We start from the raw sequence: 20,720 nt of genomic DNA on the forward strand, positions 1-20,720 counted from the left end.
AAACGTATTTACTGAATATGTACTTGGTGAAAAATAAATGCCAACTGAATCAATGAAAGATATTCAAAATTCCAATAAACACAGGACAACTTTACAGCGTGTATTTCGGCACCAAATACCTATCTTGCTGCAAAGGCCTGGTTGGTCCCACTCCTGAACTAGAAAGTGCTGTGTGGGCAGGATATCCCCTTTGACCCTGCGCTTTAGAGAAGCCCCACAGACACTCAAACGCCGGGTAACTCTGTCAAGATGGAATGTTTAAATGTGTGAACTTCTAAAAGCTAAGGGCCAAGATAACAAAAAGAAGAAATAATTACAGACCTTGATCGGGCCTGTCTCCTCTCCTGTAAAAAGGAGTTGATATTAATGCCTTTAGTGTTACCATGAGCTTATACATAGAGAGCGCTTAACCCGAGCTGGCACACAGTAAACAGTTGTGGAGTTTTTTATTACTATTATCATCTGTGAGGACACCAGCACTGTAAGGCAATACAGCCCTAACTAAATGACTCCTGCAAGTGGCTTCACTGTACCAGGCTCTACTTTTTAATTTTTGAGACAGAGTCTCGCTCTGTCTCTCTGAGACTAGAGTCCAGTGGCGCGATCTTGGCTCACTGCAGCCTCCAACTCCTGGGTTAAAGTTATATTCCTGTCTCAGCCTGCCGAGTAGCTGTGACTACAGGCATGTGCCACTAAACCCAGCTAATTCTGTATTTTTAGTAGAGATGGGGTTTCACCATGTTGGCCAAGCTGGTCTTGAACTCCTGACCTCAGGTGGTCCACCCGCCCTGGCCTCCCAAAGTGCTGGGATTACAGGCGTGAACCACTGGACCTGGCCAGGCTCTACTCTTTCCTTTAAAAATGGGGCCTGTGATGGCTATACCCTAGACCCCTTTCAAGGACTGACCCTTCACAGCTGGACTCCTCAACCTCAGTGCTGCTGACATTTTGAGTCGAATACTTCTGTTGCGGGGACTGCCCTGTGCACCACAGGATGTAAGCATCTCTGGCCACAACCACTAGATGATTGTAGGTCATGACAACCACAAAGGTCTCTGGACACTGCCAGATGTGCCCTGGGTAACAAAAATCACCCTGGTGATAACCACTGCTAGAAATAAATAGCGTGATGACTGGTATATAGGAAGCAATGAATAAAAAGTTGTTTTTTTGAGATGGAGTCTCGCTCTGTCACCCAGGCTGGAGTGCAGTGGCGGGATCTCGGCTCACTGCAAAGTTCTGCCTCCCGGGTTCACGCCATTCTCCTGCCTCAGCCTCCCGAGTAGCTGGGACTACAGGCGCCTGCCACCGAGCCCAGCTAATTTTTTGTATTTTTAGTAGAGACGGGGTCTCTCACCGTGTTAGCCAGGATGGTCTCGATCTCCTGACCTCGTGATCCACCTACCTTGGCCTCCCAAAGTGCTGGGATTACAGGTGTGAGCCACCGCGCCCGGCCAAAAAGTTTTAATAGGTGAGGATTTTTATATCACTCATGGACTCTTAAAAGTGATCCCAAAATCAGATGTTTTATGAGTGACTATCAGCTCCAAGTGTTAGCCTTCCAAACTTGAAAACTGAACTTCTGATAAACTGAGTTACCCAGGTTCTGAGGCATCTGTTTTAAAAAAATAAAATGAAAAATGAAAAACCCAAAGATTCAGCTTTTTTTTTTTTTTTTTGAGACGGAGTCTTGCTCTTGTTGCCCTGGCTGGAGTGCAATGGCGTGATCTCGGTTCACTGCAGCTTCTGCCTCCCAGGTTCAAGCAATTCTCCTGCCTCAGCCTCCCACAGCTAGGATTACAGGCATGAGCCATCATGCCCAGCTAATTTTGTACTTTTAGTAGAGACGGGGTTTCTCCATGTTGGTCAGGCTGGTCTTGAACTCCTGACCTCAGGTGATCTGCCTGCCTCGGCCTCCCAAAGTGCTGGGATTACAGGCGTGAGACACTGCGCCTGGCTTCAGCTTTCTTATTTTTAAAAGGAAGGAGCTGAAGTCCTACAGGTCAAAAAGTACCCCAACTCAGGCTGGGAGCAGTGGCTCATGCCTATAATCACAGCACTTGATTGGGAGGCCGAGGCTGGTAGATCATTTGAGGTCAGGAATTCAAGACCAGCCTGGCCAACACTGCAAAACCCCGTCTCTACTAAAAATACAAAAATTAGCTGGGCATGGTGGTGCCTGCCTGTAGTCCCAGCTGCTCGGGAGGCTGAGGCAGGAGAATTGCTTGAACCCGGGAGGCAGAAGTTGCAGTGAGCCAAGATCATGCCGTTGTACTCCAGCCTGGGCGACAGGGAGAGACTCCATCTCAATAAATTAAAAAAAAAAAAAAAAAAAGTATTCCAAGGCCCCTAGTCATAAGGCTGATAAGAACAGGTCCAGGGAGTAGCTCTGAACCTATTCAAAAAAAAAAAAAAAAAAAAAAGAAAAGCCCAAAATTGAAGTGAGGTCTCCCGACTCCCAGTCCAGTCAAAGACACCATCCTTTCTTTTTTTTTTGGGGGGGGGGGGCACAGGGGGGGCAGCGTCATCCTAACCTGGATAAACATCTCAACTCTTCGTTGAGTCAGGGAGAAAGAATCAGTATCTTGCCTTCTGTACCTAAGACAGCAAGTACTGCTGCAGGTCTCACAAGGTCTACCTCAAGAACTTCTGAGACTACAACAGAGGGAAACAGCAAGCCCTAGAGTAGATCTGAAAAACGCTTATTTGAAAGAATTCAGGCCGGGTGCGGTGGCTCACGCTTGTAATCCCAGCACTTTGGGAGGCCGAGGCGGGCGGATCACGAGGTCAGGAGATCGAGACCACGGTGAAACCCCGTCTCTACTAAAAATACAAAAAAAATTAGCCGAGCGTGGTGGCGGGCGCCTGTAGTCCCAGTTACTCGGAGAGGCTGAGGCAGGAGAAGGGCGTGAACCCGGGAGGCAGAGCTTGCAGTGAGCCGAGATTGCGCCACTGCACTCCAGCCTGGGCGACAAAGCGAGACTCCGTCTCAAAAAAAAAAAAAAAAAAAAAATGAAAGAATTCATCAAGACATCAAGACTGCTCACTCTGCTTGCTGACTGTTGACTTTGGCATCAGCCACTTCTTAACCTCTTCTTGCCCCAGGAGAGACCTGCGGCCATAGCACGGGGGTCTCTCAGACACAGCTAAGCCTCCTGAGAGACTGGAATGGGATGGGTAGGGGCTAAACGAATAATGGTTTTATTAACATTGGCCGCATTAATAGATTAATACTGCAGTGGGCTTGCTGTAGTGATGGTCTACCAAGGAACTTGATTTTATAGCTTTAAAAATATTCTAAATTATAACTCAACAAAACAATGTAAAAACTGGCAACCCCCCATGAGGCTTTCCCAAGAAATAAATCTGAAGTATACCTTCAAAACTGTAATTTTAATTATACTTTAATTATAATTTTAATACATGATTTAAATAAAAATAAGATCTTATATGTATTCTTTCACCATCTGCTACACTTATTTTCATTTGAAAAGACATCATGGCCATCTTTCCTAGTATCAAATACAAATTTACCTCATTTGTTAACAACTACATGTTGAGTGGAGTAAACATACCTTAATAAATCCCCTACTGATAGGACCCTTGAACTAATTTTTTTTTTTCGATTATAAACAATGCTGAAAAGAGCATCCTCTGTTCACTTGGGCCTCTACCCCCATAGGATAAATTGAATTGGAAATGGAATTATATGATTACAGGCAATGCATTGATAGATATCGCCAAGGTAAAACTGCCCACCTCCCAAAGAGTTTAACTAGTTACACTCACAACACCTGATTACAGAATACCTGTCCTCTTCTCCTTTGAGGACAACTAAAATGATCATGTTTATTTTTTTTTCCAGCCTGATGTGGGGGAAATACGATTTTAATGGCAACTCTGATCATCAGTGAGAGCAATCTTGTTGAGCTTATTGACCATTTGAATTTCCCTACTGTGAAGATCAAACTAATCACAACCAATCCGTCGTCCACCTTTCTACCAGTGTTTCAGCAATGCTTGTGAGACAAAGCAAAATCCACATCTGGGCAACAGAGCAGTAGGAATGAACAGAAAGAACTATAAATTTAAGTGAAACTCAAGTTGTATCCCAAAAATAACATTCTGAAAGGGCACCCAGGCAAAAGTGATGAGAAAATACTACTAAAAAGGACATCTTTTGCCTCAATTAATCACACAGTAGACAATGTAAGCTGATGACCTGAGACACCTCAGCCTGCCAAAGTTCCGTTTCATTCACAAATATTAACCTACTCTGCTTTAAGAGAGGGGCTCCCCCAAAAGGTAATTGTGCTTGCAGAAAAGTGTCAAAGTGTATACTGTTCTGGGGGTTACGAAGACCTGGGTAGGTGGTAGACTGAGGCTGACTGACAAGGCCAGGTTAGGGAAGCAGTGAAGCAGTTGAAGGCACAAACTCGAGCCAAACCACTAATCTAGTCTTTGCCTCAGGGTCTACCTTGACCTGTGATGACAACAATACTTGCCTCCTACAGGTGATGGGAAAAGTAAGAAATGTTGTGAATGGTGTGGCCCATGGTCACTTCGCCATGATCCACCACCAGTACTGAGTCACTCTGCTCCAGCTCTCCAAAGGCATCAAGATCCGACTGCTAGGAGCCCTGGCTTCTCCCCTGACCTGCCCGTTTCCTACACCCTCTGGCCCTGCTCCACACTGGTCTAATAACTGGTGTTCCACATTCCTCTCACGTGCACAACACAGTCCTGCCCCCGTGCTTTTCACCTCCCGTCCATTCCTCTTAGAACGCTCTTCCCCAGATGGCTGCCCATGGCTTGTTTGCTCATCTCAAGTTTGAATCAACTGTCGCTCAATCAGCAAGGCCTCCCCACTATGCCAAACTGCCACTGTGTCCCCCACTCCACTCCCCTCGATATTTTATTTTCCTCCTTCCTTCTTGTCCACATTGGACATACTGCATATCTGCTGGTCTGACTGCCTGACACCCCTTACCAAAATGTGACCTCCATGAAAGTGCAGGAGAACACACTCGCATTTTCCTTACTGTATCCCACTTCCTGGAACAGTGTCTCTAGCATGGGCAGTTGTCAGATCAATACATTTACACTACTTCCTGAAGCACCACTAAAATGATAGTAAATGATTTTTTTTTTAAGATACAAATCACAAAAGCAAAGAATAAGAACGGAGATAAGAACATTAAAATACTGGAGGCTAGAAACTGGAAACAGACCTAAAAGGGCTGAATCCTGTATCGGCAATGGGGAAGGCCAATCAGCAATATTACGGGAAGCCAGGAGATCTGAATTAAAAACAGAGTTGCCTGACAGGTTTAAAACGCAGGAAGATCCCTAAGATGCACCCCACAACTCTGCACAGCCACACAGAGCCAACCTGCACAGTCCCTCTCCTATCCTGGCAAAATGGTATCGCTTTTCTGTCTGCAAAGGGAAGTAGAATCTTTGGACTGGGGACACAAGTTAGAGGAGGGAAACAATTCTGAAAAGAGGGAAGTAAGCTCTTCTACGGTTACTGCTGCGCTCCCAGGCCTCTCTCCTCATTTGGCCACTTCGCCAGGCAAAGGGCTACAAGATATTTCTCTGGGGAATCTGAAGAAACCCAAAGAAGCTGACAGGGGTGCTGTAAGGAAATGGCCCGGCCAGGTGCCTCTGCAGTGAAACCACAGTCAGCAAGCCACAGACAGGGCTCAGAGGCTCTGTGACTCACGAGCAGGCACAAGAACATCACTGCATAGCCCAGAAAAGGCTGACAAAAGCCAAAAACCCCAAAACAAACCAGAGCAGCCTCAGTGACTTCAGGAAAAAGAAAACAGGGAAAAATAAAACCTCATTAATATCTTCAAACAGTTAACAGGAGATACCACATTCAAGAAACAAAAAATAGGTTATAAAATAGGAATAGAGAGAACAAGAAAAAGCTCTTAGAAATGAGAAAAACCTCAGCAGAAGGGCTGGAAGATAAACTTGAGAATAACTTCCAGAAAGAAAATGAAAAACCAAAGGGTACAAAAACATCAACTAGACAGGAGGAATGTGGTTTTCTTTTTTCAGATATATTGTACAGCACGGTGAATACAGTAAATAATAATGTCGATTTCAAAAGTGCTGAGAGTAAATTTCAAATGCTTTCACCAAAAAAACTTAAAGTATTTGAAGTGATGAATTATATTAACTTGATTTTATTATTTATTGTATTCACAAATCATAACATCACTTTGTACCCCCTAAATATGTACAAGTATAATTTGTCAATTTACAATTTAAAAGATAAAAACAAAAACAAAAATCTTAGAGGGGGGAAAAAAAAACTTAAGAAAATTATGAGTGCCAATCTAGAAGGTCCAAGAGTAGAATTCTAGAAAGAGAGAGAAAGCAAATAGGAAGAAATCAAAGCAATAAATCAACAAAAATGCCCAGCATTGAAGAACATGAGTTGCAAATAAACAGGACCAAAGAGTAGGCAAGACGATGGATGAAAACAGTCTCCAAGGGACATCACTGCTCTGGGAGTTCTGAATTTCACAGAAAGAAAAGCCTCTGAGGCCAGATGCAAAGTCTTCACTCCCAGCATTTCGGGAGTCTGAGGCAGGAGAATCACTTGAGGCCAGGAGTTCAAAATCAGCCTGGGCAACATAGAGAGCTCATGTCTACAAAAAGTTTTTAAAATTATCCGGGTGTGGCGGTGCATGCCTGTAGTCCCAGGTACTTGGGAGGCCGAGGCAGGAGCATCACTCGAGCCCAGGAGACCGCAGCCGCAGTGAGCTATGACAGCGCCACTGCACTACAGCCTGAGGAACAGAGCAAGACGCTGTGTCTCAAAAAAAAAAAAACAAAAGAAAAGAAACAGAAAGAAAGAAGAAGAAAATAAAAGAAAGAAAAACCTTCAGGTTTCATGGAGGAAAAACATAGTCACACAAAGCCTCTAAAAATGTTACGTATCAATAAAAAAGAATCAGAACGGCTTAAGACTTCAACAACACTGGAAACTTAAAGACAGCGGAGCAAAATGATGTCCAAACTCCTACTCAGGGTAAGAGCAGATATGAAGCACTTTCGTACATACAAATTCTCAAAACTTCATCTGCCATGCAATTCTCAGGCAACCAGTGAAGGATGTGCTCCATCAAAGCGAGAGAGTAAAATCAAGAGAATGACATAGGTTCCAGAAAAGTGAGGCTCCAACACAAGAGGGAGTGATGAGATTTACAGGAAGATTTCAGGCACAGACAAGCCTGCAGCAAATTGGAGGCGCTGGAAGGATTTATTCAAGATAAAATGATAGGAATACTAATTTTCTTCAAAAGAAAACGGACAATTTCTTGAAAGATTTAGACAATTGCTTCAGAATTTGGGGTTGAATTGTAGTGATAAAATATAGAAAACTGAGCAAGCAGCAAGCAAACAAAAACAAGTAAGACTTGTAATAACCCAGGAAAACATAAAGTTATCCAGAAAAGGGAAAACAATCCTATTATACCACTTCGTCCAGCTGTAAATGGCAGTATGTAGTCATAATATAAACAATCAATACTGAACTAACCAAATTAAGGATATATCACTTTGGGCAGCCATGGATCCGTTTGCACTGAGAAGGCAGAGGGTGAAAGCAAGCTAGGAACTTCCTACCTATTCTCAGTGTCAAGCAAAGAGACATCATATGAAACAGGGGTAGGGGACACAAATACAGATGTCAAGCAAATATGCTCTTTGGAGTTGGAGGCAAAGATCAAGGAAATCTACTAAGGCTGAAGTAGATACTCTGCAGGGGAGGAAACACGATTGGGGAAGGACGTTGGCACTTCTTTCTTGCAAGCCTTTCTAGGATTATCTGACTCTATAAATTACATGAAGATGTAACCTTGATTTGAAATAAGATTAATATGAACACTAATACAAAGTAGTAAGGGAGAGTATGTAGTCTGTGCATTGTTACCAAATTAACAAGTATCAACAAGATGACTAACACAACCCATGATGTCCAGACACGTCTCAGAACAAGTGTCTGGCTCATCTTCAATGGTATTCGAGGAACTTCAGTGTGCTTGGTAAAACAACAGCCTACTAGGGATTTCACTTCTAAAATGTCTCTGACTTTAGAAATACCAAAAAATAACATGTAACCAATTTTTAAAATATTATACACATGAAAAAAGGTTCTTTTCACTATTTTCTTGGTTGCCAGATGTTGAACATTGTGGTGCTTTTACAACTGAAGGGAAAAAGCATTCTGACACATTATACTGGTTGGGGTTCTCTGCTTTTCTACTTGGTCAAAAACCTTCACATGCATTTGGGACTTTGTGTCATCATAACCTGGCAACTGGGAAAGCTGCATGGTACGCTTCTTCCAGAACCTGGTTACTGCTTACCAGAGAGGGAAAAGCTTTCGTATCACCATTTGCCTATGGGATGGATGCACAATGAACAGGCCATACCAAAAGGAAATACCACTTTGTACTCCAAAAAGCATGTTCTCTGCTTAAGCCCTTTCTGTAAGTTTCAGTTGGGACGCACTAATGGAGAATCCATATGACCCACGAAAGATAGTAAGATATCCCAGTGGACCCGGCACAATCATCTCAAATTCTGTTCAGGTCAGAGTATCTTAGATAAAACTCACTGAAGGGCATCAAGTCCTTCAGTACACACTCTGAGCCAAGCTCTCTACTATTTGCAATGGCAAGAGTATACCAAATTCTCAACCTGTTGCTCACGTATGCCACCAACTATAAATGTCAGCCCCCTCTTTCCTAGTCTTCCTGTCCACCCAGCACCACCTGCAAAAACTCTTACTCATCTTTTAAACCCCAGTTCAAGGAGCACATTCTGTGGGAAGACTTTCCAACAGGTAATCATAGCCTATTTCCTATGTCCACACCTTATACGTATTTCTATCATTGCACTTATCACACCATAATGTAATTACTCTTCTACAAATGAGTCTCTCACACTAGACCACAAGCTGCTTGAGGAAAAGAAAAGTCTATATCCTCTTTTTTGTTGTTGGTTTTTTGAGACACAGTCTCACTCTGTCACCCAGGCTAGAGTGCAGTGGTACAATCTCAGCATACGGCAACCTCTGCCTCCAGGGTTCAAGCGATTCTTGTGCCTCAGCCTCTCGAGTAGCTGGGATTACAGGCGAGTGCCACCATGCCAGGCTAATTTTTGTATTTTTAGAAGAGACGGGGTTTCACTATGTTGGTCAGGCTGGTCTCGAACTCCTGACCTCAAGTGTCCACCCGCCTCGACCTCCCAAAGTGCTGGGATTACAAGCGTGAGCCACCGCACCCGGCCGAAAAGACTATATCCTCTCAACCTTTGTATGTGCAGAACCCTTAACCTTACACAGCAATTTCCAGCAAGTATTTTTTAATTGAAATGAAGAAGTGAGGCCATGAGGCTGAAGTCAGACAACTGGAAGGCCAAAACAACAAAACCTGGAAAAATACTTATTTACTCAAGAAGAAATTCTCCCACCAGGCCACTGAGAAGTTAGCTTTGCCCACTGGAGAGGACACTGTAACAAGGATTCAAGTAAGCCTAGTGGCGCTGAGGTACGGGACATAGGTCAACTACATCTTAGAGGTGCTCTCCTTACACTCAATGCACTTTTACCCGGATGACATTAATTTGACTCCTGATAAGATGAGCTAAGTCCCTTCAACAGTGCTTGGCACCAAGCAAAACTAATAGTAGTAACAGGAAAGTTTAATCCTCATGATGAATTATTTAATGGAGTTTCAAACGCTGTCCCTGAGACTTGAGGCAGCAGGCTCCAGCTCCATTTTCCCCAAGTCTAAAACTATTGATAGGTTGATGTTTCAGACCCAGAGATTCGGTAATTCAAATGACGGAAATAATTCTTACCCAAATACCTTTTCAACTATTTTTAAATACTGTTGCCAAGTATCCTAATACCATGCGTACTTAATGAATTTAGCCTAGGGATACTTTTAGATGTCAAAAAATCAAAATATAAACCTAAGCACTCCGTTTCATCCAGTGTTTCAGCATCCCAGATTTGCTTCCCTAAATGAACATTAAGCTTATTATGCAATGTGCCGCTACCAGGAGCCTTAGATAAAATCCTAATTGTGACTTAACCTATCTTAATAGGGTTTTAAGGAAGTCAGCTGCTAAGAAAGTGACTGATTATCCTTAAGCAGACACCAAATAAATGTGAAGTCATTGATTGAGGGCTTAGCGTATAGGTAGCTATGAATCTGAGGACATAAAACGCAAAACTGAGGGGCAAATCGTCATGTTCCTTAAGATTACGACTCAACCACATTCCTTCAGACGTTTAATTTCACCATAATAGGCACTGTTTAATAAGCAAAGCCCAAGTCGACTTCCTCTGATTTTACATGGCGTCCAAACACCATGTCAAGTCTGACCCTCTCACTTTCTAAGTCGAACGGAGAGGCTATGTAGCAGCTAGCCTTGAGCACCTAACCACTTTTCAAAGGAGCTACGCACAAAAATACCCTAGCAACATGCCACGGTGTCAGAAAGGCTCAGGTTCCCAACACCATGCGGGTCAGCCATCAGGAACTCAGGAAGTGTTTCCTCTAAGCGGGGGAAACCTAGGAAGGCTTCCTGAACGAGGGGTATTTGCGCCGAGCCTTGACGTGAGTCTCGGACAGTTGCAGTGCCTCCAGGCCACGCGGGAGGGAGGAAAGGACACCCCGGGCCGGGGCACAACCCGCGGGCCGGAGCCGCCCGCGCCCATCCCGCTCAGGCCGCAGCCAGGCACGGCACCCTCCCGTCCCCGAGCCACGTCGCTGCTCGTGGGCTCGCGGAGCACTCCCCAGGTCTCACCTCGGGCCCCACACCAGAAGGAGAAAGCTAGGGGCCGCGCCAGCTCCGCCCTCCCCCGCGGGGCGGCCGGCCCCAGCCCGGGCACAGGAAGGCCACGTCCCCGGGGAGGGACGCCCGACTCGATGGTCTGCGCAGGACCCGTCGGCCCCACGTGACGTGCGCACAGCCAATCCCGGAGAGGCCCCCCCGATCATCGAGACGGCGGCGGTGGTGGGCTAGACGAGTTTCGCGCGACCACTCGCCGTCCCCCCTCCCAGTCGTACTCGGGGCCCCAGCTCGGTGCTGCCGCCATCTTCTTGGAGGACAAGAGCAGAGGCTAAGGCTCCCCCTCCCCGTAATAGCTCCGCACTCCCGCCACCACCTGCCCTCCCGCGACCGCCTCTCTCCTCCTCAGTGGGCACCTGTCTCCTTCTAACAAACGGCCTTCCCCCCACTCCAGTTACCCACCACAAGGCGAAGATTCTCATTACCTGTTCCACTCTTATTAGCATAAGAAAACCGAGCTCATAAGGTAGGAACTGTGGCGAAACAGGGACAAGCCGCCATCTTGGTAAAGGAGAAGAGGCTACGCTCGACCTCCCCCCCACCCCCAGCCTCTATATGGCCAACTGCCGTGGGAGGAGCACGGCGCTTGCGCAGAGGCGGACCACGCGGACGAGTCTGGGCTTGCGCACTCGGAAGCCGGCCGCTTGGGGGAGGGGAAGAAGGCCAGGCCGCACTAAGCCAGGAAGGAGTTGGCAAAGGGGCGGGGTGACGCGGTGACGCAATCCGCCTGCGCGCTGGGTGGGGCGGGGCGGGGTGTGAGCCGACCGCGGGCGCTGGGCGGGTCCGCGGCGCGGTCGGTCGGCGCTTATTCTCGGGCTGTTTGGCGGGTGAGTGTCTCGCCGGTGTACCCCGCCGTCGCGGGGGCACAAGTTGTGGGCCGGCCCTCCAGAGGAGCTGCGGGGGACGTCCCGCTCGTCCCATACCCTCGGGCCGTGGTCGGCTGGCTCTGGGGTGCCGGCGGGGCGGTGTGGGGGAGGGGCGGCCGAGCCCAGGCTCTTCGGGCCCTGTCGTGGGCTCCCCCGTCCCGGGCTGTCCCGGGCGGTCATAGTGCCGGCGACAGTGGCTCCGACACGGGCAGGGCCGGGCGCGGGAGTGGGGATTCCGGTGACCCCTTGTTGACCCTGCGGGAATTCCGCTGCACGGTCGTCGGTGCTGGGCCTCGGGGCGTCGAGTGCCGTCGAGGTCGGGAGGTTTGGTGCTTGGAGGGAGGATACAGGCTTCGGCCCGACAAACACTTAGAGCTTGTGTGGCCATCTTGTCTTTCTAACGGTGCCATTTCCTCCTGGAGGCGTGGAGGACTGGCCAGCCCCCAAACCTCCAAGCCCATCGGCTGGATGCGGCGGATAAGCGGGGGACAGCGACTGGGCCCTGTCTGCGGATACCTTCGGCGAGGAGAGGCGACGAAGGTCTGCACCAGCGAGGCCCGGACAGGCAGCAGGGGTTAGGGTATAGGGTTGGAGGCCGCCGAGTTGGCCCGAGGATGAGAAGCAAACCTGTGGCTTCCGTGATCTCAGTGAGGTCGCAACTGTGACCTCGCCTACTGGCCCAGACAAGACCTGGCTTGCTTTTTTTTTTACCTTTTCGGTCTAATTCTTGTCAGTGCCATCAGACCTTGTCCTCTCTCCACACAAACACATGAACCAACTGCACTGAACTTCTTGTAGTTCAAACTTCTGCACCTTTGGCCATTGCCCGAACTCTTAAATCTGGTTACCTCCCACCTTAACTGCCTTCTCCTTACCTAGTCCCTGCTTGTGGGATTCCGCCCAAATTAGATTTCCTCCAGACAGGCTTAGGTGTTTGCCTGACGTTCCAGATGGTATTTGTCCACTGGACTATTGGTACTGTGAGGGGCCGGGCACATCTTGTCACCCATACTCATTGCCTCGATTGGTGTCCAGCACCTAGCAGGTTCTCAAATACTTTTTGAATGACTTAAATCACAGTGCCTGCCGATATATTTAATGTGTCAAAATAGTTTTGCCGTCATAAAGAAAAACATGATGGTGTAGGGATCATGAAAGCTGATTCTTGATACTTCTGATTTGAGCTTCATTGTTTTCAGTGATTTTTGATAGCTCCCGTTAGTGGATTCTTTGCACCACCCAGCATCCTAACTCTTGACGTGTACTGTTATGTCTAATCTTGGCATTGATGTCATTAGCTGTAAAGGTTGTCCTGATTTTTTTTCCCCAACTTCCACCTTGATCTCTCTCACCAGTGCCACAGCCCGGAATAAAAAACAAGAGCGTTTTAATTAGATTTACATTCTGACTGGCTCTTAAACTAGGAAGGTGACCTAGGGAAAGGGGCCAGGGTTTCCCTCTATCGTTCATCAGTGTAATTCAGGGCCCCTTTTTATCCCCAATACCAGCATACAGAAACTGCTGCAAAAGAAGAAGTTGTGGGTTTTTTTTTTTTTTTTTTTTGGTCTGGATTAAAGGGGACACCAAAACTCATTTGGCAGCAGAGTTGAGGTAAGGCCATTTGTATAGTCTATTCTGTTAGTGGTCATACATGCCACTTATCCCTGCCTCAGTCCCTGTTAGGAGTGTTACGTCCTTATACTGAACGTGGACCTTCCCCAAATCCAAAGAATCCAGATGCTTTGAATAAGATCATGGACCTTCCGGGTTCTACCTCGCAGGATGTTGTTCATCTTGTATCTTTTGTTTTGTGAAAATCGGTTTTTTATATGTATTGGGAGTATTGTCTGGAAGAAATAAGCTATGGGTCAAGATTAAAGAACTTCAAACAACTACTGGCATGTGGAATAAACACGATCTGAAGGAATAAAATTTTCATTTGACTACATTTTTGATCCAATTTGCACCGAGTGTTTAAGTTAATCACAGTGCTTGGCAGTTTATGTTGCTGGATCAAGGCTTTCTCACTGAAAACCATGTGCTTCAAAGGTTCATTATTCCTCTTTCACCTTCCATTTCACATTAGTTAATAAATTATGAGAGAAAACATTGTGGATCCAAGTTATGTTTCAGAAAAAAAAACAGGAGAAACTTGGTAAAGTCAAAGTAAAGTTGAAATGTCAGTTTAAGACAAATAGTTTCTCCGTTTTCCCGTATGTGTGCACAGGGTTCAGTGAGGCTGAGGGGTTCTGTGGAGGTGAGGGAGAGGTGCTCTATGGTATTTCTGTGTTGCACTGTGTGGGTTTGAAATCAGATACATGTAATAGGTGATAAGGTAAGTGCTTGCTCTTTTCTATCCTCAGCATTGGCATTTAATCTTTCCATGTGAACTTGAAGCTCATTTTATCCAATCCTTTAAGAAAAAAGCCACACCATTAGGGATTCCAGTTAGAAATGGACTAAATAATACACTAATTTGGGGGAAATAAAAATGATTTGATTTATGTAGGACCTGTTTTCTAGTTTGGTCCCTACTTGTTTGGATTTTTAAAAATTCTGTTGTAAATGATGTGCCCCCATTTCTATTCCTTGATATTCATTGCTGGTACTTGACTTACTTGAGATCTTATATTCAGCTACCTTACTAAATTATCTTATTCTAGAATTTTCTTAACCAGAGTATTTGTATTTTCTGTTTTGTTTTGTTTTTTTTTTTTTTTGAGACAAAGTCTTGCTCTGTTGCCAGGCTGGAGTGCAGTGGTGCAATCTCAGCTCACTGCAACCTCCGCCTCCCAGATTCAAGCGATTCTGCCTCAGCCTCCCGGGTAGCTGGGACTACAGGCACGCGCCACCAGACCTGGCTAATTTTTGTATTTTTGGTAGAGACGGGGTTTCACCATGTTGGCCAGGATGGTCTCGATCTCTTGACCTCGTGATCTGCCCGCCTTGGCCTCCCAAAGTGCTGGGATTACAGGCATGAGCTACCGCACTCAGCTGAGTATTTGTATTTTCTGTATATTCAGTCCAATCAGCAAAAAAGTGTTTTGTTTTGATTTTCTTGTTTCATTATATTCAGTAAACTCACCAAGGTAGTATTAAATAATCGTGGTGAAATTTGCAGTATTTAGATCTTACTTGGATCTTGACTCACATGAAAAAAATGAGAGAATGGAGAATATGAATACTGATCGGATATTTGATTGCATTAAAGAACTAGCTATGGGTAATGGTTTGTCATTTTTAGGAGCCCTTACTTTTAGATATGTGTAGTGGAATATAAATGAAATATTATATCTCGTATTTGCTTCATAATCATCCAGGAAGTGGCATTGATGATTGTGGAAATAGATGAAACATTATTGACCTTGAGTTGCTAATTGTTGAAGCTGGATAATGGACAGCACATGGGGGTTTTGTTTGCTTTTTGTATAGGTCTTCATGTAAAAGTTTTCATGTAAGTGCTTAAAAATAATTATGGAAGGGCATTCCTGCCTAATTATCGGTTGTAATTTAAATAGATTTAATCTTCTATTGTTTAGAGAATAGCATTTACCTTTGGTTTTCAGAAATATCCTGAATTAGATTTAAGCAGTTTTCCTTTTTTTCTTTTTTTGAGACAGTCTCACTCTGTCACCCAGGCTGGAGTGCCTCAGCACCATCTCCGCTCACTACAACCTTCACCTCCTGGGCTCAAGGGATCCTCCCACCTCAGTCTCCCACTTAGCTGGGACTACAGGTGCCCGCCACCACACCCAGCTAATTTTTTTGTATTTTTTGTACAGACAGTGTTTCACCATGTTGTCCAGACTGGTCTTGAACTGCTGAGCTCAAGCGCTCCTCCTGCCTCAGCTTCCCAAAGTGCTGGTATTACAAGCGTGAGCCACCACACTCCGCCAGCAGTTTTCTTACTTCGTGTTTTCATTACGATTGGTTGCTGAATTTTATAGGCCCCATCAGCATCTATTAATGCATGATTTTTTTTCCCTGTATTGTGTTGTTGAATTAATATTGATAGATGCTTTTGATACATTCCTGGAATCTAATTGCCAGCAAATATTTTATTCAGGATTTTTGCATTTATATTTGTGAGTGAGATTGATCTATGGTGTTCATTCATTCCTTTGTTCCTTTCTTACGTCTCCATCTGGGTTTGTTATTAAAACTGTGCTGTCTTCGTAAAACAAATTGTTTTCCCTTTTCTCTGTAGAGGCTTGGAATAGTTAAATGACTTTGGTCTTGTCCAAGGTTAGATGGAGTTCAACTCTAACGTCAAGTCTTGGTCCTTTTCATTGGTATGTCTTTAATCAGCTGCTTAGTGATACTTGTTGTAGTCAGATTTTCCAGTTTTTGGTTCTGTATTGGTAATTCACAGTGCCCATTTTTTCTACATTTTCAGATTTGGGGCCATTTTGCTACATGTAGTCTCCTCTGTCATTATTTTAGCTACTTTTCTATATTTGCTGTTTTTTCCTGAATTGGGCTTGTGAGGAATTTGTTTTAGAAAACCAGCTTTTGAGGCCGGGCACGGTGGCTCACGCCTGTAATCCTAGCACTTTGGGAAACCAGGGTGGGCAGATCACCTGAGGTCAGGAAGTTACACCCGGCCAACATGGTGAGACCCCCATCTCTACTAAAAATACTAAAATTAGCTGGGCGTGGTGGTGGGCACCTATAATCCCAGCTATTCCGGAGGCTGAGGCAGGAGAATTGCATGAATCCAGGAGGCAGAAGTTGTAGTGAGCTGAGATCGCGCCAGTGCACTCCAGCCTGGGCGACGAGCAAAACTCTGTCTCAAAAAACAAAAAGAAAACCAGCTTTTGGATTTGTTTACCCTTCTTCCCCCCCCATAATTCATTTTTTCTCTTTATTGATTTCCTGTTTTATCTCATAAGTTTTGCTTTTATCTTCCATTGCTTTCTAGAGATTGCTTGTGGCTTTGCTTTTGTTACCCTCCTTGATCCCGGGGATATCCAGTAATGTAACAAATTACTGGGAGTTACTTTTCATCTTTTTCCACCCAATTTATGCAGATCATTATTTGAGAACATTGACTGTAAAAATGTTTTTCAAATTTTGCTTAGGCTTTTTTTATGGTAGATACATGACTTCAAACATTTCTTAAGGTATTGATTCAAGTTTTTCTATGTCTGCTAAATCAGATTTATTTGTTGTGTTACTCAATTCTTCTCTGTCCTTACACATACTGTGTTTACTGAATCTGTCCAGTTCTCAGAGAACTCTATTAAAGTTTCTCACTTGAACTGTATTTTTTTTTAAGTTAACTTTGTATTTTTCCTAGTGCTTGCTTTATGTGTTTATCTACAGTGATTATTTGAATATACAGGCTTATGAATATTGCATCTTCCCTATAAATTGTTTATCATTATAACTTGTTATCCCTGTTATTCTGCTTATTTTTACTTTAATTCCCACCTAGGCTGATAGTGTTGTCTCTCCTCTGTGTTTGCACTAGCCTGCTATTGTTTACCTTGTCCCTTTATTTTCAGCCTTTCTTTGTTTCTTTTGCTTTAAGCATATACGTTATAGCTGGACGGTTTTTTTTTTTTTTTTTTTTGGCTTTTTAGGCCAATCTGTCTTCTCCTTTAAGCAGAGAATTTGGTTATTTCACATTTATACTGATGACTGATATTCTTGAATTTTGTCCCCATTGTCTTGATTTAGGATTACTTCTGATTTTGTTTCTTCTTGTTCCTTTTCCATATTTTTGCTGGTTTGATGAAGTTGCTGTTTCCTCCGTATTTTTCTCTTAATTTGGAAGTTCTCATTGTTATTTTCTTTAATGATTACCTTTTTTTTTTTTTTTTTTTTTGAGACGGAGTCTTGCTCTGTCACCCAGGCTGGAGTGCAGTGGCGCAATCTCGGCTCATTGCAAGCTCCGCCTCCCGGGTTCACGCCATTCTCCTGCCTCAGCCTCTCCGAGTAGCTGGGACTACAGGCGCCCGCCACCACGCCCGGCTAATTTTTTGTATTTTTAGTAGAGACGGGGTTTCACCGTGGTCTCGATCTCCTGACCTCGTGATCCGCCCGCCTCGGCCTCCCAAAATGCTGGGATTACAAGCGTGAGCCACCGCGCCCGGCCCTTTTTTTACTTTCATAATCAGTTACTTACCTCTATTATTTGAAAACAAGATGCCAACTCCTTCTGCCAAAACTGTCTATATTACATCTGACCCTTCTCTTTCCCTTTACGAAGTTCTACTCCTCCACACTCACACTTGCTCTCAATTCTTTTTTTTTTTTTTTTTTTTTTGAGACGAAGTCTCGCTCTGTCGCCCAGGCTGGAGTGCAGTGGCGCCATCTCGGCTCACTGCAAGCTCCGCCTCCCGGGTTCACGCCATTCTCCTGCCTCAGCCTCCTGAGTAGCTGGGACTACAGGCGCCCGCCACGACGCCCAGCTAATTTTTTTGTATTTTTAGTAGAGACGGGGTTTCACCGTGGTCTCGATCTCCTGACCTCGTGATCCACCCGCCTCGGCCTCCTAAAGTGCTGGGATTACAAGCGTGAGCCACCGCGCCCGGCCACTCAATTCTTAGGTTTTGCTGAAGTTAAAGGCTCTTGAATCTTACTGCTACTATCCCTTGGTTAACCAAGCCAAATAACATTGGGGATGCAGGGATCTCATTTCTTCCAAGGTAGCTGGGAACATTTCCAGTCAAAAGTGAAACAGAGTACACAGTATTCAGGAAGTTAAGATTTGGAGGAGGGGAATCGAGAGGCAAAGTGAGAGAAGCTTTTTAATAAGTTTCTAATCTCCAAAGGGAACAAAATTTGACAGCAGTCATCTTTCTTGGGGTTGTTACTGAAGGTTAGCCAACAGACTCCATGCTTTCCAAAGCTTCAGGGTTTCTAAAATTTGTATAAAAATTCCACATATCTCTGGCCGGGCACGGTGGCTCACGCCTGTAATCCCAGCACTTTGGGAGGCTGAGGCAGGCGGATCACGAGGTCAGGAGATCGAGACCATCCTGGCTAACACGGTGAAACCCCATCTCTACTAAAAATTTAAAAAAAATTAGCAGGGCATGGTGGCGGGCGCCTGTAGTCCCAGCTACTCGGGAGGCTGAGGCAGGAGAAGAGTGTGAACCCAGAAGGCGGAGGTTGCAGTGAGCTGTCACCCACTGTACTCTAGCCTGAGAGACAATGCGATACTCCGTCTCAAAAAAAAAAAAAAAAGAAAAGAATTCCACATATCTTTAAAACTATTGTCACATTTTTCTAACACTCAGATGTCTTCAGTGCTATTTCCTTTCCTCATAAATGTAGTTCACATTGTTCCCTGTACCCCAGTGTCAAAATCTAGTTCTCAGGTAGCTCTAGGAAACTCCAGTGGGTGGCAGACATGTTCAGGTTACAGTGCTCTATGTAATGATGTCCCTTAACCCTTGAAAGATTTCAGAGAGAGGAAATGACATAATTCCAGAGGTCAGAGAAGTATGTATCTATGTGTATCCCATTTGTGTCCCTAGTGTCTAACATATAATCAGTACTGAAAAAAAATTTGAATATTATTGAAAATACGGAATATGTGCGTACATGTATATATACAGTTGCTTTTATCAACTTAAAAATTTTTTAAATTTTTAAATTTTTTGTAGAGATAGGGTTTTGCTATGTTGCCCAGACTGGTGTTGAATTTTTGGCTTCAAGCAGTCCTGCCTCTGCTTCCCAGACTGCTGGGATTACAGGTATGAGCCACTGCACCCAGCCACCATCTAATTTTTTTTTTTTTTTTTAAATGGAGTCTCACTCTGTCGCCTAGGTTGGAGTGCAGTGGCATGATCTCCGCTCACTGCAACCTCCGCCTCCCAGGTTCAAGCGATTCTCCTGTCTCAGCCTTCTGAGTAGCTGGGATCAAAGGCACGCGCTGCCACGCCTGGCTGCATCTGTGTTTTTAGTAGAGATGGAGTTTCACCATGTTGGCCAGGCTGGTCTTGAACTCCTGACCTCAAGTGGTCCGCCTACCTCGGCCTCCCAAAGTGCTGGAATTACAGGCGTGAGCATCACGCCTGGCCTAATTTTTTTAATCGAATTTACCTTTGTAATGATAGATGCTTGTCTTATTCCTAGGGAAATGTTTGAAGTAATTGAGATGCTGTCACCTAAAATAATCAAAAGGCTCCTGATTCAGCTAAAAGAATTCATTTAAAAGTGTAAGCTGAGCTACACCAAAGAATGGTGATTAGTGCTCCCATGGTGGGGAAAAATGAGGATTGTTTATATAGGCAAAATGGAGGTGCCAAACAGAATTACAACATTTTCTGAACTAAGGCTCATTTAAAGATACAAATTTGATTGGCTACTATTGATTACACTTTAAGGGATTTGTTTAACTTCCTTTTGTGAAGAAGTAACAGTCATAAGGATCTCTCATCTCCCAGTCATTTAGTCTAGGTTTGAATAAAGGATAGGGAGTCTGGTTAATGTATACATCTAAACACAAAAGTCAGAAAGAATAAAAGTAGTAATATTACATGAGCCAGCTGTCAGTGCTTAACTTTTCCCTTTGGCCTAATAAATTTGGAAGGTCCTGAAATTGTATTTTCTTTTTACATTGCCTATGTATGTTTAAGTCTTTTTCAGGTCAGTTCACGCTGTTAAATATACGTGCGTATACATACATACTATGTACGTGCGTTTATGTGTGTCTGTGTGTTTTTTTTTTAACAGACGAAGCTTCACAAAAGATGTCTAAGGTAAGATCATACTTCATGTATCTACAGCATAAGGAGAAATTGCTTTATGTTTTCAGATTGTTGACAGTCGGGATTTATACGATTCATTATTTTTAATACAACTGATACATTTGATTCATTAAGACAAAGAGTTCTAATTTAGTTGCTTTTTTTTTCTTTTTTTTTTTTGAGGCGGGAGTCTTCTTGCTCTGTCACCAGGCTGGAGTGCAGTGGCATAATGTCAGCTCACTGCAACTTCTGTCTCTCACATTCAAGC

At 44.4% G+C, this 20,720-nt stretch overlaps 2 protein-coding genes across 4 annotated transcripts in view; one reads left to right on the plus strand and one right to left on the minus strand.

The window, feature by feature from the left end:
• Positions 1-11,461, minus strand: part of HDLBP (high density lipoprotein binding protein) — an 88,355-nt gene extending 76,894 nt beyond the window's left edge. Inside the window, exon 1 of one of the 2 annotated variants that reach the window (XM_055291230.2) lies at positions 11,310-11,461. The gene's annotated coding sequence lies outside the window, so the exon portion shown is untranslated. Of the gene's footprint in view, positions 1-10,839; positions 10,981-11,309 lie in introns of those variants that run through there. The other variant, XM_055291231.2, reaches the window with a different exon arrangement.
• Positions 11,462-11,622: 161 nt separating this feature from the next.
• The window catches only part of SEPTIN2 (septin 2), a 38,388-nt gene continuing 29,290 nt past the window's right edge, over positions 11,623-20,720 (plus strand). Inside the window, exons 1-2 of one of the 2 annotated variants that reach the window (XM_055291241.1) lie at positions 11,623-11,711; positions 20,439-20,464. In XM_055291241.1, the coding sequence (XP_055147216.1) occupies positions 20,456-20,464 (9 nt within the window). In that variant the 5' untranslated portion in view covers positions 11,623-11,711; positions 20,439-20,455. Of the gene's footprint in view, positions 11,712-12,174; positions 12,291-20,438; positions 20,465-20,720 lie in introns of those variants that run through there. The other variant, XM_063645365.1, reaches the window with a different exon arrangement.

The sequence above is a fragment of the Symphalangus syndactylus genome, chromosome 8 (assembly GCF_028878055.3).
Source record: "Symphalangus syndactylus isolate Jambi chromosome 8, NHGRI_mSymSyn1-v2.1_pri, whole genome shotgun sequence".
Classification (NCBI taxonomy): domain Eukaryota; kingdom Metazoa; phylum Chordata; class Mammalia; order Primates; family Hylobatidae; genus Symphalangus; species Symphalangus syndactylus.